Here is a 26,095-nt window from a genome sequence, read left to right as displayed (position 1 = left end):
CTTTTTTTCAAGAGGAATACGGTCCTCTTGAACACACCGTAAAACTACTAAACATTCTCGTTGGGGAGGCATGGTCGATGCTCGTCGTCATTGGGATAGAATAGAGGAGGAAGAAGGTAGGATTGGAATACAGCAAGGACATGGAGTACTGGGCCTAAGATATTTATTTCCTCAATCGGATCGGTTCAGCTCGCTTCTATCAACTCGGCTTGGTTGCCTTTTTTTTTTTTCAGTTATCCTCTCAATAACCAAGACTGGTAGTTTTCTTTCTCTATCAATCTATCTAAAACTTCGATATAAAATACATCAGTGCTGGTTTTTCTTGCAAACCAGCACTGATGAGCAGTCTCACATGTCCTGGATCTTGGTCATATGGAGTGCAAAAATCTGGTGGATGGATGAAAATTCTCCTATCAGTGTCAGGTTTTCACCACGCAGTAATTGAATCTACTGATAGGGTTATACGAGTAAGATGTGCTCTAGTAGTGCATGTAGAAACTTGTGAACTATATCAATATATTTGAGGACATTACAACACTGAAGTTGATAAAACTAGAAACAACCCTAGCTAAATTTCGAAATCGCTCGTTATCCACATTGAACTTCATAACTGGAAATTATCGATCAATTCTTGAACATCAAACCATTGCCATTATGAAAATTAGCCCCACTCTTGACTGGTTTTCTTTGACATGCTGACGCTAACTTAGTATTAGAATGGTTCTATTCTCGGTGTATTTGTCGTACCATTTTCATGTGAGAGTAGTTTTCTTCTGTTGCAATCGTACAATCATGCCACACAAAAACAATTTTGTCGAAACTATCCCCTATTTCCCTTTTAACATAAATAAACATAGAGGACATGTATGTGTCAGCTAGCTTCAGATGTTCATCAATGCCTACACATATATATCAGCTATTTTCGATAAAACTATGCTCTGTTCAGCTTAACCAGCAAAAAAAACCCACCATTTCTTTTCAAATATTTTTTTGTGACCACCATTTCTTTTCAAATATTTTTTTGTTGATATAGCCAACTAATTTACCGATGATGCAACCTTACTTTCATGCCATTCAACATAGCATATAATTATGTTAATTGAAAGATTATATATGGATCCACCTGATTCTTTGCAAAAGATCGGACGAATATAATTATGTCAAATATTTTTGCTTATGGGCATGAAACATTAGTTTTTAAAGATGAAACATCGATCTTCGATGTCCCACTGCTAATAGAAAAAAAATTTCACCACAATATGAAAAGTGTGTCAATATGTTGAAATATTGAAACATAATTGAATCGTGTTGAAAGATTTCTTTCTTTCACATATGAAGCATCTTTCCTCGACTGATGAAACATCAATGTATCTATAAGACATGTAAGATGAAGGTATGAATGCCAAAAAAAACCTAGTGTAACATAACATTGAAACAATATTATATGCAACACTAAAAAGATCAATTGCAAGAGAAATAGAAAATAATATTATCAGAGAAATATAACCAAATCTTATTATGAAGAATTAATTATATAACAAATACAATGATACAACCGGATTGAACATACAGTTTATAACAAAAATATATTTAAAGATCTTATAATATGATGTGCATGCATGTTGTCATAGGAGAGATGAGAGCTAGGTATGCATGCAGAAGTAGCCGCACGGTGGGAGGTATGGTGCCATGGATTCATATTCTCCGTAGAGAGGGCCCCGTTCGGGTGCCATGGATGCAGTGGAGGGAGGTGACACAGGCATCCGATTTTCCACACAAAATCGGGCACCCGTGTCGAATCATTATTGATTATATATGTTTGGCCTTAGATATCTTTTATTAGCACAAATTTTTCACTGTATTTACATAATTTTATTAAGATGTGAAAAGACATTACTTTGTCCATTGTATGTGTAACTGCACACAAGAACATGGCCATTATGAGTGTGGTAGATTGGAGAGAGCATGATAATCAAGAGATTTGTTACGGTCCAACAAAAAATATCTCGAGGTATTGGTATCTCACTGTACTAAATCGTTTTTCACCATTGGACCTAGCTGAGTAGGATAGACATTATTAGGTCTAATGATTAGAAACGATTGGGTACCGTGAGATACCGATATCTTGAGGTACTTTTTGTTGGAATAGAGCAAATCTTGGTAATCAAAAGTCATTTGTAGCACTGCAAGTAGCTAACAAGCTCGTCAAGGTACACCTCCTGCCGCTGCTTGTCTCCGAGAATGTCACGCAACTCTTTAGCCCTACGAGCCAACGTCTTCCCCTCCTCCTCCACCATCACCCGCCGCACCGCCGCCGCCACGTCGTCTCTACGGAACGACCCGTCGGCGTCATTCCTCGCCACCTCCACGCCGATGTCCCTCGCCGGCAGCGCCTGCACGCCCAGGCCCTGGTCGGCGAAGAGTGGCAGCAGCACTAGCGGCAGCGCGAACCGGAGGCTCTCGAAGATGGAGCTCCAGCCGCAGTGCGTCAGGAACCCACCCACCGCGCGGTGCGCCAGCACGTGGAGCTGAGGAACCCACCGGGCAGAGATCACGCCGCGCGGCGCGACGCGCAACTCGAACCCATTCGGGAGGACGGTGCCGACGGTGTCGCTGTCGGCGTGCCAGCTCGGCGGACGGAGCGCCCAGAGGAAACGAACGCCGGAGAGCTCCAGCCCATGGGCGAGCTCGCGCACCTGGTCCTGGGTCAGTGGCGCCTCGCTCCCCAAAGCGACATAGATGATCGACCTGTCAGGCTGATCGTCCAGCCACTTCATGGCTGGCGTGAAGGACTGGTCGGACGTTGCGGTGTACACACCGACATCGTCGTCGTCGACACTAGGAGGCATAAGGAGGCCGGCGGGGACGACCGGCTTAGCGAAGAGCTTGGTGAGGAGTGGGAACAGCCTCGGCTCCGCCTCGGGGCAACTGCGGCAGATGATGAGGCGACAGGAGGGACGCTCCGACTGCCAGAAACGGTCGCTGTCGGACACGCCGGAGGCATTGGGCCTGAACCCAGCCGCGACCCACTTCGCCTCGTGCCGCCGTCGGTACGCGACGGTGGAGGGAAAGGGGATCCATGGCGGCGGCACCATGTAGTCCTCTGCCTTTGTACGCCGGTGAGCTAGGTTCTCTTGTTTTGGGCCAACGAAGGCCACCATGGCCGCTGGGAAGATGGAGAATATGGCACATGGGATCTTCAAAACCAAAGAGAAAGAAAAGCAATGAATTAGTGTCGTCTCGTTTACATCACCAACATGAGTTTGGGAAGATACCTTTTAGCATACATGTGGGATGTTCACCCATTGCTTAAGGGCGAAGCTAGGGGAATAGAGGGGTACGCTCATTTGTTTTTTATACTTTGGATTAGATTTAAACTACAACAAGTGCCTAAATTTGGATTGAGAGAATACATATATATTGAAAATTAATAAATTCTAGATAAATTTTTTTTGAGGGGGTTTTCAGGAATCCCCTTGAATGAAACAGCTCTGTCACTGGTTGCTTGCATGTCATCTAAATAGTTATTCGAAAAGATTTTTTTACCATTCTTAAAAAGCATTTTAAGGTAGCAAAAGTTTTAGTGCAAAATTTTGGTACTCACTTTATCTCAAGGCACCATATTTTTACACTAAAAAAGTGTTACCTCAAGATATTTTTTCAAGATAATAAAAAAGCTCCACTAGAAAATAAAAAAAAATTAAGAAGATAGGTTACTATGAGATATATCAGTATCACTCTATGAACATTTAAGATCAAATTTGACTTCTAATGTTTGTATATTAGTTTCAATTTAATTTATTATTTATTGTAAGTTATAAAAGTCAAATTTGAACTTTTATATTTATGAAGTGATCATATATCTCGTCTTAATCTCTCTTATTAATTTTCTTATACTTTTAATGAGTATTTAAATAGCATAAAAAAAATAGGTGGATGTCCTCACGTGTGCTAAAAGGAGTTTCGAGCTCACCTCGTGCTCCTCGGCGATCGGCCATATCCAGTTCTGGGCAAAGTCGAGTATGATCCAGTCCGGCTTCCTCGAGAACTTGGAGGAGGCGGCGGCGACACCTCCGGTGGCACAGGCGGCCTCGGCGACAAGGCTAGCGAAGGGCGCCGCGAGGCCGTCGAACGCCTTCTTGAGGAGCCCGACCTTCTCCGGCGGGACGTCGGCCGTCGACTCGGCGCCGTCCGCCAGGCCGTCGACGGCCGGAAGGTCCAGCGGCACGACGCGGAGGTGGGTGGACAGCGCCGGAGGGATCGCGCCCAGCCTGTCGGCGTTCCGCCTCGTGGAGACGAAGGTGACGGCGAGGCCTCGCCTGGCCAGCCGCTTGGAGAGCTCGAGGAAGGGGATTATGTGACCGAAGGCCAGCCATGGAAACACCACGATGTGGAGTGGAGAAGAAGAAGAAGAAGAAGAAGAAGCAGGCGTGGCCGCCATGGCTGGCTTCTTGGAGATCGTAGGTGTTGTACTCGCCATGAAATAGCTAATGTAGTATACTGCACTTGAGATATACTCCCTCCTTTTTAAGATGTTTGCAGCTATTTGCTTTTTTATACACATTTGACTATTTGTTTTATTCAAAAAATTACGTAATTATTAATTATTTTTTATATTATTTTATTTATTCTTAAATATATACTTTTATGTATATATATAGTTTTACATATTTGACAAAAAAATTTAAATAAGACAAGTAATCAAATGTTTATAAAAAAGTCAACGGTGTCAAATATTTAGGAATGGAGGTAGTAATATTAATATGCTGGCTTGTATTATTATATATGCTATACATACTATCATATTAATGAATTAAGTGCAAATAATAATTGAGAATGTGATGCACGAGGCTGCTTATTAATGAAATTTTGGTTGAACTAAAACTAAGATGGTGATCTTTCCTACCTACCAATGATATTTATATATATAAACATGCCCTTACACACGTTAACCATGTAAAAATATGATTCGTAAAAAACATGAACTAGCAAAAGTTCAGTACCACCTTACTAGTGTGAGAGGAGATTTCCTATAACGAAAATAATCATCCTTATATTGCTGTTGTTTTCCTTCCTCTTAGTAGAGCTTGAATTAGATGGTGAAGATTAGGGTTTTATCCCTAGACCCAACATGTGATTGGTATTCTAGACACTTGAAAGCTCCAATGTTGCTGTTTCTAGATAAAAGTTTCTACTAAAGGATTGCCTAATGTTGCAACATAAAGTTACAAATTCATTATTAGAATTGAAACACTTCATTTTGTTGCAATGGGAACAAGCATCATTTCTTCTAAGACTGATGTATTGTAGCTCTGCAGGAAGTGGTTCGTTGTTCCCCTACCCTTATTAGTGTTCTCTACCTCTACCCAATGGTGTTAACGTGGGACGTGCCATCCGACATGTTGAATGAAAGAAGTTGTGTGTAATTTCTATGCCCCACAATAATATATGAGAAAATCTAACAAATGGCATTGACAAACACTTAATTCTAAAAAATACCATCGACGAGTGTGAGTTTTAAGAAATGTTATCGTACAAACGAATTTATCTAAAAAATATCATTGCCGTTAGGGTTCCGTTTGCTATAGCATGAACAGTGTTTTTATCGGCGGAAATGGATGGAACCCTAACGTCGATAACATTTCTCAGACAAATTCGTTTATACGATGGTATTTCTTATAACTTGCATTCGTCAATGGCATTTCTTAGACTTAAATGTTTATCAATGGTATTTTTTAGATTTTCTCATAATATATAGAGAAATAAAAGAAAGGAACTTGGGTACTTATGTATAGATTTAGATTTAGTACTATCTAGAAAAAAATAGTCAAGATTAAAAAGTCATATTCTATAATAAAGTGTCACCAGTGAAGTGCAATCATATTCGTATACCATGTGATCCATGTGATCACTTATTTTAATCAGTTTAAGTTTTCAAGTTAAACTGGCTGGTTTATGAATCTGTATGCCCGTAACATATACTCCATTTGTTTTAAATTATATAAATCATAAGACTTTCCACGTATATATTTTGTACTTATGTATGGATTTATTAGTATCCAGAAAAAAATAGTCAACACTAAAAAAGTCATATTTTAATAATGCCATATAGATTCATATACCAGCCAGTTTAGCTGAAAAACTTAAATTTATGAAGGACGGACATTCCACTACTGGTTTAATAGACACTAGCAGGAAAAGCGTGCTTTCACACGCTGCACCCATTGCATAAAAATGCCAGTCTGCGATTAGTTTTAGCTTATATCTTTAGGAGAATTTGCTATTGTAATTATTTTTCTTAGTGTGGTGAAAAAAGAAGTGTTCCGTTGTGATGTATAAGTTAATAGTTGTGCAAGATACGAGGACTAATTCACATCATGAAATGAAGCACTATGAACAATAAAAGCATTATAAGCGGGGATAAAGATTCCAAGTTCTTAGACCTAACCATCCTATAATTAAGACACTAATTTGAACATAATATTTTGTTGTACGAAAGATTTATTAGGTTGATGAATCGTGGTAATTGCTTCATACTTGGCACAGAAAAATAAAAAACATTCAACAACACAAGATCAATTTTATTAGATTTTAAAATGCGACTAAGATGCATTATGGGTTTTTATTGAAATATTTGTATATTAAGTCACTAGCATTTATATTGTTCTATCTATGATGCACAAGTTAATCAAAATTGAATTTCTAGCATAATACTAACGATACATTATATTGATTAACATGAGAAAATTTGAATACCAAAAGCCTGGAATCATTAGCACTGTAAATCTGGGGAACATAGCACTAAAACATAAACATGGTGCATTTACTTTCTCTTTGCTATCTTGTCTTGTATTTAGCATGGATGAACTATAGAGCTTCAATGGTGGGGTAAACACAGGTATGGATGAAATGATCAAATTTATGTGCCTAGATTAATGAAGATGCATACCAAAATTTAAGAAGCAAGCACAGTGGTAGAAGTGCACGCTACATTTTAAATAGCAGTGGCCTGCAAACCTGATTTCATTGGAATTATGTAGCTGGCAGGATGGAGCATTGATAGCTATATATGTCATAATTGGTTGTAGGACACACACAATAGTTCTGTTAGGATCCGTTTGGATGGTGGTCAAGGTGGGATGGGATATGACCATCCATATTTTTAGAGATATAGTGATCCAGTTTTATGTTTAGTTAGATGGATGAGATGACCAAAATTTTTGTTTGGTTGAATGGATGAGGATGGATGGGATGGACATATCGAATTACTAATAAATAATAATATAAATTAATCATTATAGATTTTATCATAATTAATATAAATTATCAATTAAATATATCTATTATCATTAATTAACACTAATTTAAACTTGGTAGTTACTAATTAATATCAAAACAAGCTAATTATCACTAAACAATCACTAATGATCATGGTTCGTGAAGGTTGATGAGCTAATCCGGCCAATTTGGCCGGATACATCCATCCAGCATCTTCGTGGAATATTCCTTTTCTAGGCCACCATATCCAGTTTCGCCCACGAACCAAACGCACCAAAAACCTGGACGGGTCATCTCTCATCCAGGCATATCCCACCAACCAAACACACCCTTAGTATTTAACATAGCATATGTTCTAGTAAAGGTGATAGCAGCAGGACCACCTATGTACATTAATATTAGGATGTAGGTCCTTAGCAAAAGAGTCTTGCTCATTACTTTATAGCTTTATTTTGGCTGCCTTCTTTCTTCTAGCAGTGGACATAGGCTTTGTACAAACATCCAAAATATATGTTGGATGGTTGGATCCAACAAGCATCTCATTCACTGCACGAAAAAAAAATTAATTTTACAGACCAAAACCTTGTCTATAGTTATATATTGGTCCTCTGTTATGGCTGTCAAAATGCTTAGGTATTGTACTGTCAAGAAATAGGGGGTTTACCTTTTATCCTTTGTGGAGCTGGAACTGAAGGTAGAGTGGTGGTCCTGGGTAATATTAGGTTATAAGTTATAAGTGTAATATTAGGTCATAAGTTATAACAGCCAATTAAATTAGCAATATTGTAAGCATCAATCACTGATGCGCTGTAGCAAGCTATTCATAGGTACCTTTTTTTGCTTGCACTTTTGCTTGGCACAGAAGGGTTAACAGGTGGAGTATCAAGTGTATTGACAAAAGCTCCTTTGGTCTTATAAGATAGATAAATTTGTTAGCATCTGATATGTTATATGGAAGCAAATAGATGTGACAGCACCTTATGTTAGGATCCAAATTCAAACGGTCCAGCTTCAGGAGGAGATGAACGCTCCAAACTTTTCTGTCCAGTCTTTAACTCGGTTGTGGCCTTGCAAAATTAATTAATCACACGATTAGATTGCTTATAAGGCGGTGCTGAAAATAGATTGGATATTAGTATAATCTGTGAAAATAGATTAAAATACAAGGGAATATCCTCTACGGGGAGTAGAATCTATTTTCACATTGCCTCAGGAACATACGGTTGTTCAACCTTAAATTTGGAGTTTGATTTTGGGATTTTCTCACCAAAATTTAATTTTCATCCTTAGCATATATAAAAATTTTGTTAACAAATTATTTTTCATTTGTAAATACTTCGTTTAGCCAAACAATCACCCAAAAACAAAAACAAAGATCAAGTTTTATCTTGAAATTTTATATGATATAACATCGCCTTTCCTGGGAAGAATATGATGTTCATCTAAACTGCAGTTCCTTTCCCTTAGGCAACAAGATAACATGTTATCGACAGAGTACACAACATCCCAAATATACAGAAATTTATGGGATTAATTCTCATTGCACTTTAAAAAGTAAGCCATATGTAAACAATTCTAAACCCGCGAGACAATATCATCTACTTTATTTAAATTTTATTATAATAGTTTAGATAAGATACAATAGACGAGACGAAAGAACGTCTCCTCGAGAATTTAGAATACGCAGCACGGTGATCAAACTGTTATTTGTAGCGTTGCAAGTAGCCAACAAGCTCGTCGAGGTACGCATCCTGCCGCGCCTCGTCTCCAAGAACGCCGCGCAGCTCCTCCGCCCTGCGGGCCAGCTCCTTCCCCTTCTCCTCCAGCATCACCTGCCGCACGGCCGCCGCGACGGCGCTCCGGTGGAACGACGACCCGTCGTCGCTCCACTCCACCTCGACGCCGATCTCCCTCGCCGGCAGCGCCTGCACGCCCAGCCCCTGGTCGGCGAAGAGCGGCAGCATCACCAGCGGGAGCGCGAACCGGAGGCTCTCGAAGATGGAGCTCCAGCCGCAGTGCGTCAGGAAGCCGCCCACCGCGCGGTGCGCCAGCACGCGCAGCTGCGGCACCCACCGCGCGCACACCACGCCGCGCGCGGCGACGCGTCGCTCGAACCCGTCGGGGAGGAGGGGCGCGCCGCCGCCGAGCGCCCAGAGGAAGCGCACGCCGGCGAGCTCCAGCCCGAGCGCGAGCTCGCGCACGTGGTCCGCCGTCAGCGGCGCCTCGCTCCCGAGCGCGACGTAGATGACGGACTTCTCCGGCTGCTTCTCCAGCCACTGCATCGCCGGCGCGAAAGAGTGCTCGTGGTCGGACGACGTGCTGCTGGCGACGTCATCGTCGGTGGGCATGAGGACGCCGGCAGCTACGGATGGCTTGGCGAAGAGCTCGGTGAGGAGCGGGAACAGCTGCGGCTCCGCTTCGGGGCAGCTGCGGTGGATGATGAGGCGGCAGCAGTTGCGCTCCATCTCCCAGAAGCGGTCGGCGTCGGACACGCCGGAGGCGTTTGGCCGGAAGATGGCGGCTATCCACTCCGCTAGGTGGCGCCGCCGGAAGGCGACGTTGGACGGGAAAGGGATCCATGGCGGCTGGACCATGCAGTCCTCCGGCGCGGTGCGTGGGTGAGCCAGGTTGTGTTCTCTTCCGCCGGCGAAGGCCAACATCGCCGCCGGGAAGATGGAGAACATGGCGCACGGGATCTTTGAGACAAAAAGAAGGTAGTGATCTCTCTAGTCGAAAATGGTAAGGGTTCTTTTCAAAACGGAGAAGTTCTTGAGCTCACTTCGTGCTTCTCGGCGATCGGCCATATCCAGTTCTGCGCGAAGTCGAGTATGATCCAGTCCGGCTTCCTCGAGAACCCGGTGGCGGTGGCAGCGGCGGCGGATTCCCCGTCTGCACAGGCCTTCGCGACAAGGTCGGCGAAGGGCGCGGCGAGGCCATCGAACGCCTTCTTGAGGAGGCCCACCATCTCCGGCGGCACGTCGGCCGTCGACTCGGCGCCCTCCGGCAGGCCGTCGACGGCCGGGAGGTCGAGCGACACGACGCGCAGGTGGGCGGACAGCGCCGGAGGGACCGCGGCCAGCCTCGCGGCGTTCCTCGGCGTGGACACGAAGGTGACGGCGAGGCCGCGCCTGGCCAGCCGCTTGGAGAGCTCGAGGAACGGGATCATGTGGCCGAAGGCCAGCCATGGGAACACCACGAGGTGGAGCGGAGAAGACGAAGCAGCAGCCGCCGCCACCTCTCCGGTCGCTCCCATGGCTGGTTTCTTTGGAGATGTGATGAGACCTTCGATGATTGTATTAGTATTCTCCTGTGTATATACTCCCTCTTCTTTCTTATTACTCCCTCCGTTTCTTAACGCAAGATGTTTGACTTTTTAGTTGCTATGATTGATCATTTGTTTTATTCAAAAAATTATGGAAATATTATTTATTTTGCTTATGACTTACTTTATTATAAAAAGAACTTTAGGCACAACTTGTCATTTTTTTATATTTTTACTAAATTTTTAAATAAGACGAATGGTTAAACATTACAACCAAAAAAGTCAATTATCTTATATTATGAAACGGAGATAGTATGTTTTTTATGTCCATCAAACTTTAAGTTTATATTTAATCAGTCATCTAATTTAAAAATTTATATAATTATTAGTTATTTTATTATGATGAAAATATTTCTTAAAAAATTTAAATTAGACGAACGATTAAATATAGATTCACAGTTGCAGTAAGCAAATAAATAATACAGCGCGTTTCACGAGCTTGTTTAGGTAAGTAGTACATGATCTGGACATGTTAAACAAAGCTCAGTAACAAACGGATTAGCGATCTATGCTTGCAATGGCATTAAGAACAGATAGCCTTCAGTGGGAAATATCTGATTTCTACCTAAATGCCAGGAAAAATAAACAGCACATGGATACTTCTATCGCATTATGCGTGTACAGAAATATGGCTCTCAGTGTCTCCCATCGATGATGCAGAGAAGAGTGAAGCTACAGTGGGTGCCAGTGACCTAACACCGGCTATTCCTTCCACCCCGTATCTATCCCCATATTATTTAAGCATTTTCTCGATAGAGATACCATATAAGGTGACACTATTTTTAATGTATTAAATTTTATATTAAAAACAGTGCTACGTCCGGATATCTATTGAGATTTTGGATAAAGGAGGGTATTACTTATTTTGCCCATTTTATTCACACCCATTTAGTATGTATAAACTTGAACCTAAAATTTTTTAACTCTTGTTCGTACTATAAAAATTTATCAAATTTGGTGGGATGATTTATTGTGTATAAGAGCAATTTTATACAAATTTTGATTAATTTTTATATATAGGACTTTATATATATATATATTCTTATCCATTGGTTACCCTTTTATATATTAATACGCATTTAGTAACTTTAGGCATACACTGAATCCGTCGGTGCGCTTAAATACACCAGCAGCACCATGTGTCGTCCAACCGAATGCTTTAATCCAACTAACGCTACATGCCTCCTTAATTAAGCCCCCTTTAAAATAGAGGATTGTTATAGAATTTTAGAGAATTCAACTTTCTAAGAATTCCTTTTTTTTTCTTATACAAACATTTGATTGATTCACTAGATAGATATAGGGAATAAAATTTTATGTAGGATTGCATACACCCATGAGGCCATGACTCTGTTTTATAAGAAAAATAAGTCGCTCCAATCTCTTAAAAACCTTTTATCTGCTTTTGTTGTTTGTGTGGTGCTATCCATAGCTCCTCTTCTCCTATTAGATATGTTTTCCATTTCTGTATTATAGATTCATGTCTCACTTCCATTCACGTAGTTTTCTCATTTATGTTACTATAGTGTCGTGGAGAATAGCCGACTCAGCTATTTATTGGGGTGACGTGGTTGATCTGAAAATTATTTGGTGTTAATGAATGTTGCGTGGCCTTATTTAGATAAATAATTATTTTTGCTCTATTCATCCATATAATATGTATGTATAATTAGGACAGTCCAGCCCACAACAACCAGCTCATTTGGACTGCAACAAGAAATTCAATTTTACTACGTTCGGCACTTTGTCATTTCTACCATCGGCAACTACGTATAGTTATGTGACTATTTGTGCTGCTCTATTCATTTTATATTAAAAGTTACTTTGGATTTATTCTAAGTTAAACATCTCAAAGTTCAAATCTATAGAAAAAATTTACTAACTTTCACAATACCAAATTAGTCCTGTTAAGATATATTTTTATAATATATTAATTTTGTATTAAAAATATTGTTATATTTTTTATATGAACTTGGTTAAACTTAAAAAGGTTTGGCTTAATAAATCTAAATTGCATTATAATATGAAATTGGTGGGGTATAATTTCATATTTTATTGCATGTTTTGTACGTTTTATCTATGAAAAGGAACTAAACTTATCAATCTTTAGCACATAATTTTTCTTGGTTGCTCAAATTAATAATACTATAAATAGGTCCATTTTATTTAATGCTAAGCTTTTAAACATCTCTGAAATTAGGAGTATTGTCATTGTCATATGTGTACATATATTCACATGATTATGATTAATTATCTATATTTAGTATAATCTTTGATGGCACCCTCTCCATCGAACATATGCATTTCGTTTTCCAAAACAATGAGTTTTTCTATCCTTTTGTTGAAATGTCCCATTCTCAAACTACTAATGTGCACCCCTCCTCGATAGGGTGAAAACGAGATATGGACCAATAGTGCTCTTATTATATTTGATTTGCATTTTTTAGCGAGATACGGAAATAAAAACGAGTAACTCAAATGCAGAAATAAATATGAGTTAATTCTAATAAAAAATAAGGGTTGGAAATTTAGAAGAACGAGGCTATTAATTTCTTGATTTTTTTTCTTTTTTGGTGGGTGGATAGGTATGGGGATTTGAGGGAGATATTCCATCCCAGGTTTTTAATACATGCGGCTGAAAGTTTGAAGGGAATTTTCTATTTACATTGTCTACCACATATCTCAATCATCCTTTTTTTTCATTTAAAATCCACTTTCTATCGAAACTCCATGCTAATTCTCATCACTTCCTACATCTATATCAAACAAGGGACTGAAATTGGAAAATCAAATTGTCATACTAATCTCTTCACAATTAATTCATCGTCTAAACTCCTAACCCTCTTCCCTCAAGTTACAAAAAAACAATAAAGAATCAGAACTTAAAATATCAAATTCTCAAACCAATCTCATTAATTCCTCATATAAACTGCCAACTCTCTTTCCTAGAGTAACCGAACAGGAGAACTGAGAATAAGCAGTGTTAGAAAATTGAGATAGCTAAGATTGAGGAACTGAAGGATTACTTGATATTTATGATAAGTATTTAAAAGTATAAACGAGTGAATTAACTAATACGAAGTGAAAACTTAATTTAGAAAGTTCAGATGATAAACTTTTTATTGAAATTTTCTGCATGAAACATTATTTTGGAACTCGAGAAGCATGCCAATAAAAAACCAAAATCCACATTAGATACAAAATTTTGAATATTTCAATCCTTTATATTTGAGGACAATGAGAGTAACTACAAAATAAATCACTTCAATGGCCTTAATACAGTGTGTTTTAACACATTATTGTACAAATCATCTACAATGCCTTAGAGCATATCCAAGCAACTAGCCTAATCATGCTAGCAAAATGATTCACTAGTCATATTTTCTATATACACTACTAAATCATAGCTGAATATCCCAGACTAGCCAAATCAGAAAAAGGAAAACATGGGAAAGAGAGGATGAGGCTAGCCAAACTTAGTTAGGCCGCATTCGTGAGTGAAGAGAGTAAGTTAACTCACCGGCGCAGAAAACGTAATAATAGATTAGTATATGATTAATTAATTATTAATTATTTAAAAATAAAAAATATATTAATATGATTTTTTAAAATAACTTTCCTATAAAATTTTTTTACAAAAATACACCATTTACCTGTTTGGAAGACGTGTGCGCGAAAAACGAGAGAGATAAATTATCTTACCAGCTCATACCAACGAGGCCCTAGTCAGCTTGGTCTATCGGTTACTCTTAGCTATACGTCATCTTGAAATATTAAATTCAATTAAATAGATGTGACGTAACCTAGTTTTAATACTATAAAGTAGATACTACTATATTTATTTTTTATATTATAAGACTTTTTACACTTGTCTAAATTCATCCATTGATATATATATATATATATATGTATAGATTTATTAGCATCCATATAAATCTAGACAACGCTATATAGTCTTACATTTTGAAATGAGGGAATAGCATAGGAATAGGTAGTCTCCTAAAACTACAGCTTTTTTGACACTAGCTAAATTTAGGTACAAAGAGTGATTTGACTATTATATTGAGGTTATCACGATAGTAAGATGTTAACGAAAAGCGATTTGACTAGTATATTGATGTTCTTGTAGCAACTTCAACAGCTTCTCATCCTAACATGCTACCTCTGTTTTTTTGGCAAAGTGTAAAACACTGCCTCCAACAGTTTATCATCCGAGTTTCTAAATTTTGGCAATTTGTCATATCCCCTCGTTTGCGCGTTTCACTTGACATTTAGGAAGTACGACGCTAGTTTTCTCTCACGCCTCCGCCTGTGAGTTTCACGTGCAACGAAAAGAGAAGTCTCCGCGTGAGCTACTCACGGTCCAGTGCCGACCGGCGACGCTGCCGCACGCCGTCCCGCCGCCGGCCAGGCCCATTCCCGGCCGCCATCGCCTGCTCCGCCCCGCGGCCGCTCGCCGTCGCGCCCGGTGCCCCGGCGACCGTTGTGCCCTGGTCGCCCGCTCGGCGTCAAGTAACACATGCGACTTGCATCCTTCACCAACCATAGAGGTTTGGGATTATGTTATCTCTATCTCCAGTCTGGTGTTTTAATTAGTTTTCTTGGTATCATCGATCTAGAATTATAATTCATAATCGTATCTTTTAGGAAGAAAAGCATGTAATGAGTGTCAATTATTTAAGTGGTTGGTTTGTCGTATCAGTGCTAATAACCATGAGAGCATGGTTGGCTTGTCATTGTCTAATTAAAGAATTCTCTTTTCAGCTAGTAAGTGCAGAGAGTCTACGTGGTCAGGCGGCGCGGAGGTGCCGGACGGGCGGTGCGGCTGGCAGGAACACGGCTTCCCTGTTTCGATTATCTGTTTCCTTCCCTATTCCTGCCAGGTGTCGTCGCTTTATTCATGCTTTATCTGTCTCCGTTTATGTAAACGTCGTTAAGTCATACACCCAGTAAATGGAAACGCCACGGTAAATGGAAACACAATTAATTTAGCTAACAGAATTATGACGCCAAATAGAGAGAATTGGTGGCGGGAAACAAAGTTACAGGCACCGCTGCCTTCTCTGTACAATACATATCCATCGTGGAAAACTAATCTATCTGATATCAAACCTCTGGCATCATCCAAGATCCTGTCACCATGGAAGACAACATCACGATTTCTTCATCTAGGGCATCACAACAACATGATGCATCTGCAGCAACAAAGTCATTCTCAGATCTCACGAACCCCCATGATCCATTTGCTAGCCTGGGAACAGAGCAAATACCGAAGGTAAGAATAATATATTGTCACTTAAATTTTTTTAGATGAGTTGAATTGCTTCATGGATCAATTTTCATAGTTATGGGCATGCATGTGTGCATATGAAAACAAGTAAAATGAAACTGTATTGATCATTCCCCCCTTCTTTTTATAATTTTTCATGGTAAATACAACAAATAAAATTAGGACCATGGAAGAAATGCACATTCACAAACAACAGAAGCTCCTAAAGACATGACGCCAAAAGTCGGAATGAAATTTTACTCTGAACAAGAAGCTTATGACTATTACAATGCATATGCCCGTGAGAAGGGTTTCAGCATTAGAAGAAGCAGCTATCATAATTTTGTGGATTCCAAAATTATAAAGAATAGGACATTTTGTTGTTCTCGTGAAGGTATTTTATTTTTTATTTTTGGTTTGATGATATGTTTCATTGGTTATATTAGATTACAAACAAGTCATTGGATTAACAGGAACTAGAGGCATTGACAAGAGAGCAGAAACTTCGGGCTACGGTAATAGTTTTAGTCGACCAGAAACTCGATGCAAGTGCCAAGCATCTATGAAGATAAGTCTTATAGATAGATTATATTCTGTCTACCACTTTATGCCCGAACATAACCATGCTCTCGCCACTAGAAGCCAAGCTCACCAGTTAAGGTCACAAAGGAAGATAACTGAAGCTCAAGTTGCAAGTGTTGAAGTTGCAAAATCTGTAGGCATCTCCACTAAAGCAGCCGTTGACCTTCTGGCAAAACAAGCTTGCGGATTTAAAAATCTTGGCTTCACGCGTGTCGACATGAAAAATAAATTATACTCAAAGAGGTCACTGCAGACAAAACAAGGTGACACGGGAGGAGTTTTGGAATATACGGAGAAAGAAAGCATCAGAAGATGCCAGATTTTTCTATTCTGTTCAGGTTGATGAGGATGATTTAGTAACCAATATTTTTTGGGCGACTTCAAAATGGTTGCGATCAGACCCTTTTTTAAGACAAAATCTGTGTTTTTAGCAAGTAGAATATTCCTAGCTTTTAGAGATAAAACAATTTTCATTTGTCATATTGTTTATAAACTTACTGAAACAACAGATTTGAAAAACTATTTTTACCATAACGGTTAGAGTTGCTCATATGAGTTACGATCCTACAGCAATATGAAGAGTGGTTTGGCCGCTCTCGGAAAAGCTTAATATAATAACATGTTTACGGAGTCCTACGGCAAATGGCACACAGCAAGTGACTTTGCAAATTCTACCATTTCTAAAAGATTTTCAAAGAAATTAGCTTCCTGTGTAAATACTATAGTATTGTAGGTTCGAAAGAGCATGAATTGTTTCGACCGGCTACTTATATGAGAAAAGCTCCCATTTTCTATCTGGCTTTGTGTACAGTACGTAAACAGTAGCTGGCGTCTTCAAGATCCACACAGGACAAATGAACCACAAAGTAGCTAACTCTGATTAATATAACTTCATTTGTATATTATTGCATGTACTAGTCAAATCCTTGATATATAAAGGGATTGATGTGGTTCCAAATCAATCAAAAATTATAATGTTCTGTTTTGGAAATGGTGGGGGAGAAACAACACATGTATCCAACGGAAAACCAAGCTTACATGTACTAGAATTAATCAAATTCCGTTGAGCTTTCCATGGTGCGAAAGCCAAAAACAAAAAGGTCAAAAAAAGGGGATTCTCCATCAGATTTAGCCATTCGCAACAATTTCATGGATCTTGTCGCTGATCTCAGGATCATCTGATCTGACGGCTAGCTTCATGGCTACTTCCTTCGGTCCGCTAATTCCAAATGACAGCCTCACTAAAACTTTAACATTACCAATGAACACGCCAGAGAGGAGGCAAGTGTGCGACCTCGAATTGCTTGGGACCACATCAGTTCCCTGGAAAAGGCAAGTTAGTTCCAGTCGCTTCATGACGTCAAACAATGCTCAACATACTAGCATCAAATTATCTTGGCAGAAAATTACAAGTCGGTGGGCTTCCATATTCACTTCACAGAGAAAATTAAGAAAATAACTGACCTCGCAGGGCTGCATGCCGAGGATGCTTATAACAGCACTCACAGCCTCAGCCAAGCTTTCCCTGACACCAAGCCCATACTCATCAACCCGCTCGCTTTCTGGATCCATGCTTTCCCAAGCATTTCTGAAGTTGGAGACTCCAACCTTCAACATGTAATCAGCAGAAGCAATTTCTAAATCTTCTAGCTGGTACTCATCCTCAACACCATCGTCATCAGCTTCACCTGTGGATGGATCAACCTGAAACACAGCTCCAGTTTTGAGTAAACCAGTCAAACCATTTAATCCATCAGACTGCTAATGTGTAAATGCATGACAATCAAGGATTCAAAAAATATTGAGCTCCTTAGGAAAAAAACATCAATGACTATATCACACACTACTGATTTCTGAAAGGAATATGTGTGAAGCATGTTCTCCATTTGACTAAGGTCCCGGTGATCCTCACATTAAATGTGAATAAAAATGTTTAATTGAGACCATATATAATAATAGGAAACAGAATAGTACTAGGAGCACATACCTCTTTGACAATGAATTTCAGTATATTTGAGAACTTCCCAGTTGCAGGGACACCTTCTGGCTTTTCAAAAGCCACAAATGTTTGTCCGGGTGAATCATAAGGCAAGGATTTTAATGATTTGGATGCAACTTCTGAAAATTCATCGGCCTCAGAGGCATCCACAAAAACGACCACCTGAAATAGAATATTGTTCAGAAAAGAACCTATAATACACATAAATGTATACAGAACTTACACATGGAAAAAATTGCTTACCTCTTCAAGCAGCTGTTCTGGTATAGTATTGGTACAATTGTATTGGAGCACAACATGTGCATCATAAATGTGCTTCACAACATTGACTGAATACTCAGTCTCAGCTTCAGTCAATTCTACAGGAGCTGATGACTGGAAGGATAAAAGGTCAAAACATAGAGTGGTAGAACACACAGTGCATGTCAATGGGAAAGGGGCAAAAACAGCTAACCTTAAAGAGTTTTCCAAAACTAGCGAACTCAGGAATGGAAGAAAGAAGCTTCTCATATGATGCATCAACAGTAGGCACTGGACCACTGAGAGCAGATGCTGGGCCTGTTGGTTTTTTGCCTGTAGTCTTTTTCTCAGCAAGAGGTTGTGATTTAGTTTCCAACGATACAGATGAAATATCAAAAGGTGCCTCTGATGGTTCCTGTGGCACACAAAAAGCATGTAAAGGCACATCCATGCAATAATCATAATAATAGATTTAATGCTATTGAGAGACGTACATAGTTCCGCAGGCTAGACTCCAGGTTAACTAGGGGGATATCAAATGAACCAAAGAGAAAATCGTTCACATCCTTCTCGGTTTCACCAGCTGTAGCTTCCCCACCAAGTGTTTTGAGGTAAAGTGTGGCTCTGTCACGCACCTGAAGGGAAAAAAAAAGCATAGCAAATGTCAGAAAGGAATGCTTCTTGCCAGGATAATTTGACAGACTGTTCTATGAACAGAAAACTGTTATCCCCTAACATCACATTGACAATGCTAAGCTATGCAAAAAAAGAACATAGCATAATTATCTTTTGCTGACCTCATCATCACCATCAAACAGGCAGCGTCTCAGAAGGACAAAAATTCGAGGCTGCAACAAAAGAAGGCTATAAGTACAAAGCCATTGGACTCTGAACAGAGAAAGGTTTGCAGGTTAAGCATGGCCGTCAAAGTACCTTGAGTGAGTCAACCAATGCACCGAACTTCGCCAATGTACTTACAGCACTAGCTCGAACAGTTGCATTTTCAAGTATCACTCTGTTGTATATATAACGTATGTATTTACTAGGATCTGAAGTTTTTGGACCTTCATTTCCCAAGAAGTGAAGTATCTGTTGTAACATAGTAACTTCATTAGAAACTTACAAATCATCATAGTTACAACTTTGGGGTTTGCAAGGAATTTTTTTCCGTGTCCAAAAGGATTGAAGGAATTCCACAACCACACAGCAGCTAAACTTTGCACTGGCTGATCTAAGTACTTGGTAAATTAATATAGAGGGAGAAAAGATTGTCAGCCAGTTATAACTTTCAACATGGTAAGGTTATATTCAACATTTCTTGAATTTCTTCAGAAGCAAGCATGACATTTCTGGACAGCTGACAGCACGAATTTGACAGTATCACAATCAAGTTACATCTTTTCTTCAGACATAACTAGTGTCTTGTAAAATAGTGCAATACACATCAAGAAAGTGACAGGTTGGCAATTACCTGAGTAGATAGATAAGTGAACTCACAATCTTCAATGAATTCACATAGGTGAAATAAACCACTTTCTTTTGCATCGGGAATATCTCTAATGAGTATGATGATTGAATCAACAATGGCCTTCTTGTATTCAAACCCACCCTCTTCCCGTAGGATATTACTCAAAAAGTTCATCCTGCCAACAAAACAGAGGTCAATGTTATAATGACAAGCTAGTTCTCAATCATTAAAAATCTTTATAAGAGTAAATGCTAGTCTACATACAGTGATCGGTATTTCAGGGGGAATTTCAAGCACAAGGATCTTATGGCCTCTACGACAACAATCTTGAATTCATCGGCAATGTCTGACATAAAGTTGGTCATCTGCTTCATTAAGCGATCAACACTTGATTCATTGCCTGTCTTAAGTAGTGTTGTAATTGCAAGGGTTGCAATGCTCCTGTTCTGATCAGATATTAAACTCTCCATATCTATGTTACAATTGGTGACAGCCAAAGGATGAGTTGACGCAACCTGTACAAAAAATTATCAAATATACACAAGTCAAACAAAGGAACCATCAAATCCATCAATGGGTAGTATGAGAATACAATTTCATATCATATAATCAATAAAGGAGCTCTACAAATAGAGAATATAAACAAAAGTATCAACATAGTAATGATATGATTTTCCCTATTGAAATTTGCCAAGTAATGAAAGTTTGCCCCCAAAAAATCATGCATAAAACTGCTGGTTAAGATAAAAGAGAAGTAAAAGACAAATAAACACTGTAAGCTATTACTTTCAACTAGGTCGATTAGTATCATGTACAAGGAGAACTGCTTTAAAACTTGTTAAGATGAAATCGATGGCCTAAATAAAAGGTTGTTGGCATCTACCATACAAAATATACAAAATCAGAGAATTTCACCTATCCAGGCATCAAGAAAGATAGTGAAGATGTTCTATTGTACATAAACCATAGTCATTAGGACCAGAAATTAAATTGAATACATTTGTAATATTATTAACCTAACAACATAGAAAATCAAAGAGCAGCAGTTCTAAATTCAACTAAACTACATTCCTGTTCAGAAGAATTTGAACCACATCAAATATCTATATCTATATTCTATATCTATATTATTCTAAAAGAAGATAACAGTGGTGGCAGTGAATCTGCGATCCACCAACTATACTATGGCCGTGTTCGGGAGCTGGATAAATTATCTTATCCCTCTCGTTTTCCGTGCGCACGCTTCCCGAACTGCTAAACGGTATATATTTTGCAAAAATTTTCTATAGGAAAGTTGCTTTAAAAAAATCATATTAGTCTATTTCATAATTTTTAATAATTAATAATTAATTACTCATGTACTAATCTTTTGCTACGTTTTCCACGCCGGATAAGTTACCTTATTCATCTCACTCACGAACGCGGCCTATATATATTGCCTTAACGATTACTCATTTATGTATAAAATATTTCAAAAGTGTCCTATATATATTGGCTCTATTTTCATCTCTAGAAAACAAGTTCCAAACAATAATAGCATGCGTATGATTCAAATTTCTCCATAGCAAAGCATGGGTAATTAGCTAGTAATAAATAATATATCATAATAGTATTCTGTGGGTAGAGCAAACCTTGTTAAGTGTCCGAACTGCAGCAAATCTGAGCACAGGTTTCGATGAACTTAAGAACAGTTGCAGCACAGTAATTGCAGGTGTAAGCTCCCGGCTAGTGACACCATTCAATTCAGTTATTGCCCTTGCAGCCTCAAGTATGACCATCTCTGCCTTATTCCGGAGACAGGACTCCAGGAAATCAAAGAAAGGACGATCTCCACCTTGACTATTCATGCTTGACTCTCTAATCACCTATGGATGCCATTCATGTTTCAGATATCTATCCAAATGAAGTATTGCAGAATCAGAAAACATTACCTGGCTAGTGTACCGAATAAGTAGGCACTGGGCCAAAGGTGAGCGAACAGAACCCCTAGTTAGACTAGTGACAAGCTTGCTGACAGCCAACCGGTCATTTTGCCTAATCTGCAAATTTCAATAAATTGTTCTCTTAGCTTGTTTAACATAATGTTGTTTGCAATTCCCTAGCAAGCAGCAACAAACAAATAGATGAATGTCATTTACTAGGAGAGTGAACAATACTATTAGATGTATCTGTATCCAATTGGATTTATTACAAGATATTTCACATACTCATGTTGATTCAACCTATCAGAATCACCAAAGATGAAATTCACCTGGTGAAGAAGAGCAAGGGCATGAAATTGAACAAGAGGAGATCTCGACTGTACAGCCTCTTGAACTTCATTGCTCCACCTTTTCACAACTTCCGGACTTGTCTGCTTGGAATCAAAACATATAAACAAAACATTGATAAGGATTTGGGCATATTTGTAATCTGCAATTGCATAAAGGCACAAACTAAACTTGTTCCACACACCTGAAGCAAGTAGATGCCACTAACAAGGGCCGCGCTTGCAACAACAGGGTTCTTGTCAACAATGGCTTGCTTCAAATATCGCTCGATTTGTGTGAGAAGTGTCGAGTCAATGATGCGGCAAAGAACTCTTATAGCATTAGCTCGATACATATCAGTCTTGCTGTTCATGTCCTTCATCAAAGAGCTGGTCACAATGATAACCTGCAACAAATGGAACATAAATTAGGCACTCTCAAAGACCCATAGACAGCAGAGAACTGGAAATTAACAATCAACATTCACCGACCTCATCTGCTGATGGAGAAAGTTCCTTGATCATAAGGTACACCATTCTCCTAAGGCCTGCATCCTTGGATTGAAACAACTTGGTCGTCGCAAAGAAGACTTCTGTAGCCTCCACCTACAAAATCGTCCACTCATTTAGATATGACTTGCATTTTGAATCAAACAACACAATCAACACTTAATGGTACTTTCACGCACTCTTCAATGCTCATTGTCCTTTTAAACATGTAGTGCAGCACAGCTGTTGTTTTCAATCAGTCTGTTACGCCCATGAACCATCATTGTATTCAGGAAAGCAAAAGTTGAATCTTTGTATGTACATAATGATCCCCTCTTTGTTAAGGCACTGGTGGTAGCTCATGATTGTGTACATGTTAATAGTATATGTGGTTACCAAATTTTCATCGAATGTGTATAACATGGAGAACCATAAATTCAAATCTGTAAGCTCAGCTAAAATGTGACCAAAGTAAGATTAGGTACGAGGCATTGTACCTTGGTGAAGGTGTCACCCTGGTTGAGCAAGTATAGAAGCTTGGTGATAACCTACAAACAACACAACACATAACGCATCAGCAATCTTCCTGACAAGCACACGCCCCCGCATCAGCACCGCGGAGCGATCAGATCACGAGATCCAGCGAAAGGAAAGCAGGACGCGACTAGGCAGGCACCTGGCAGCACCGCCGCGCGTCGAGCTGGGGGTCGTGGAAGACGCGGGCCTCCTGCAGGACGGCGCCCTTCTCGATGCCGAGGAACGGCGAGTAGTACTCTGCAAGCAGGAGCAACCAAATCGATCGAATCGATCAGACGAGCCAACACATTGCGGTTGCGGACGGGCCACGGCGGCGATCCGGCGCCGGATCGCGCCAGATCTACCGCCCCCCGGGCGGCCGCGGATCTGGGTGGGGCTGCGGCACGCACACCAAACCCCCCAACTCCCACACGTAGATAAGAGAGATACGCACGAGCGAGAGCGAGACGCACCTTCCTCGTCGAGGTCGTCGTCCTTCTTCACGACGAGCGGCTGCGCCATGGCCGCCGCTGTGGGAACCTCGCGTGGGCGGCCAAGCCGGCGGCGAGTGGGCGCGGGGAGGCGGCGGCGGCGCGAAGGCGGCGGCCAGTAGCGGCGGGATGGAGGAGGAGGTGGGCTTTACGGGAGTGGAGAAGAGGAGGCGAGCGGCATGGACGACGACGACGGTGGATCTGAATCTGGGGAGACCGAGAGGAGAGAGAAGACGGGTAGGAGGGTAGGGTGGGCAAATGGGTACTGTAGCTGTGTGTGTTCCTTTGGAATTTTGGATGCAAATTCAAAAGTTTTAGAAATTTTCCAAATAGTCATTTCTACTAGGTTCACACGTGTAGTATAATTTTATAATTGTATGAGATATAATATGAGATGTAAAAATAAAAATGTGTGTAATTTAGATATATGAAAATAAGAAAATTGATATAGGCTGTGTTCGTCGGCATCAATAAGTTAACTAAACTCAATCATTTTCCGCGCGCACGCTTTCCAAACTACGAAACGTTACAAAAATTTTCTATAGAAAAGTTATTTTAAAAAATCATATTAATTTATTTTATATTTTTTAATAATTAATAATTAATTAATCATGTATTAATCTATTACTACGTTTTTACGCTTTAACTTACCACCTCCCTTATCGAACGTGGTCATAGTAGATTGTTTTTAAAGTGAGGGTCTTACATAGTTACGTTGACGCATTGGTGCATATTTGTTGTGTGATATATGTACACGAGGTATTATTAGTTGATCAATAGTATTTATGAAATTTGTGATTTATAAGTTATTGATCCATTGTATATGAGATATTTTCTTTTTATTTCACTATATAGCAGCAGGGCAGATTATTAGTGTTATGAATTTTCTTTTTCTTTAGAACGAGCAAATAAAAACACTTAGGTAATATGCCACTTGTCAAAATCAACTATCATACTTATGATAGGATAAAATACTCTATATTTTATTTTTATCAGTTCATGAGATTTAAAAGGTCAATAAGAAAAGAAAAATCATAAAAAAATTCCTTATAAACTTGTGTAAAAACTTATATGGCATATAGTATATGCATATCACTTTCTCATAACAACCAATTAGATTCAACAATTTAGATATATCCGTTTGTACGTAAGAGTTTTGTAAAGAAAAATCATTACATGCTTGTAAAAATAATAGACTACATATACAACTTTTGCTAAAAAATCCCTCTAAAATCTTTCAATTATAACTGAACTATGATTATAACGTAGTTAAACTTACGTAAGAAAACTATAACCGATAAGTGACCCATGTGTAACTAATAAATAAGCCGTGTAGTGAGCAAGTGCATGTAATGGGGAGGCGCGGGGCCACTAGCCTGTGGGCATGCGGTGGGATGGAGGAGGTGGTGGGCTTTACGAGATTGGAGAAGAAGAAGAGCAAGTTCAATAGTAAAGTAAACTACTGACTCTAAATCATCTATAGTCAATCTAATAGTTAATTCATATAATAGTTACATACAAAACATATACTACCACCCACATATCATACATACATTATGTCTTAGAGTTTGTGATGCAGCTAGCTATAAATCTGTAGGCCGCTGCTCTTCTCTCTCCTTTCTTGTCTTCTTAAAATATGTTTATAACTGGCTTATAGCCAGCTATTATACCTACTCTAAGCAAAGACCGAGCAGAGAGAGAAGTTGTGGTAGGGTAGGGTATGCTAGGCTACGCAGTACGCATGAGTTTCTTTGACGCAATTGAAAAGTTTTATAGAATTTCCAATTCATTCTTGGTAGGTTTATATGTAGTAGTGTAATCGTACAGCACACCATAAACTTTTCTAAATTATTTGTAATTTAAAGAAACGAAAGAAATGGTGTGGTACCAGTGAGGGTTATATGTGGTTATGTTGGTGTATAATGATACACTTAATCAACTGGCATTCTTTGATCAATTGTGTTATCTGTGTTTATGAGTTCTAAATTAGAACTCTGGTTTATGAATTATTGATTTATATATTAGTTGTACTTGTCTAATTTGAGTTTCATTTATTTTACTATATACTCCAGCATCAAGTCGGATGACGAGTAACGTGGTTTTGTGAAACTTTAGAACCATTAACCATTTACACCTAGGTAACTTACCACATGTCAATATCAAATGGACTATAATACATGGTAGGATAAATTT

At 39.4% G+C, this 26,095-nt stretch overlaps 3 protein-coding genes across 3 annotated transcripts; all 3 read right to left on the bottom strand.

Moving 5' to 3' along the window:
- Positions 1-2,171: 2,171 nt before the first annotated feature.
- LOC102709382 (UDP-glycosyltransferase 91C1-like) lies at positions 2,172-4,441 on the bottom strand. Its single transcript, XM_040525860.1, has 2 exons — positions 3,974-4,441; positions 2,172-3,197 (listed from the first exon to the last, which is right to left on the bottom strand). The coding sequence occupies exons 1-2, from the start codon at positions 4,439-4,441 to the stop codon at positions 2,172-2,174; spliced, it is 1,494 nt and encodes a 497-aa protein (XP_040381794.1).
- Positions 4,442-8,720: 4,279 nt separating this feature from the next.
- LOC102719030 (UDP-glycosyltransferase 91C1-like) lies at positions 8,721-10,561 on the bottom strand. The gene is made up of 2 exons (XM_015839068.2): positions 10,058-10,561; positions 8,721-9,974 (listed from the first exon to the last, which is right to left on the bottom strand). The coding sequence occupies exons 1-2, from the start codon at positions 10,529-10,531 to the stop codon at positions 8,982-8,984; spliced, it is 1,467 nt and encodes a 488-aa protein (XP_015694554.2). The 5' UTR covers positions 10,532-10,561; the 3' UTR covers positions 8,721-8,981.
- A 6,760-nt stretch (positions 10,562-17,321) lies between these two features.
- LOC102718473 (coatomer subunit gamma-2) lies at positions 17,322-24,171 on the bottom strand. The gene is made up of 18 exons (XM_006658313.3): positions 23,885-24,171; positions 23,572-23,669; positions 23,393-23,443; positions 22,899-23,012; positions 22,613-22,813; positions 22,410-22,511; positions 22,090-22,197; positions 21,790-22,023; positions 20,423-20,673; positions 20,162-20,333; positions 19,624-19,779; positions 19,488-19,538; positions 19,185-19,325; positions 18,905-19,105; positions 18,694-18,825; positions 18,439-18,612; positions 17,916-18,155; positions 17,322-17,774 (listed from the first exon to the last, which is right to left on the bottom strand). The coding sequence occupies exons 1-18, from the start codon at positions 23,931-23,933 to the stop codon at positions 17,580-17,582; spliced, it is 2,670 nt and encodes an 889-aa protein (XP_006658376.1). The 5' UTR covers positions 23,934-24,171; the 3' UTR covers positions 17,322-17,579.
- Between the last annotated feature and the right edge of the window lie 1,924 nt (positions 24,172-26,095).

This window comes from Oryza brachyantha, chromosome 7 (assembly GCF_000231095.2).
Source record: "Oryza brachyantha chromosome 7, ObraRS2, whole genome shotgun sequence".
NCBI classification, from domain to species: domain Eukaryota; kingdom Viridiplantae; phylum Streptophyta; class Magnoliopsida; order Poales; family Poaceae; genus Oryza; species Oryza brachyantha.
Note: the sequence above shows the minus strand (reverse complement) of the source record. Positions and strands in the feature narration are given on the sequence as shown.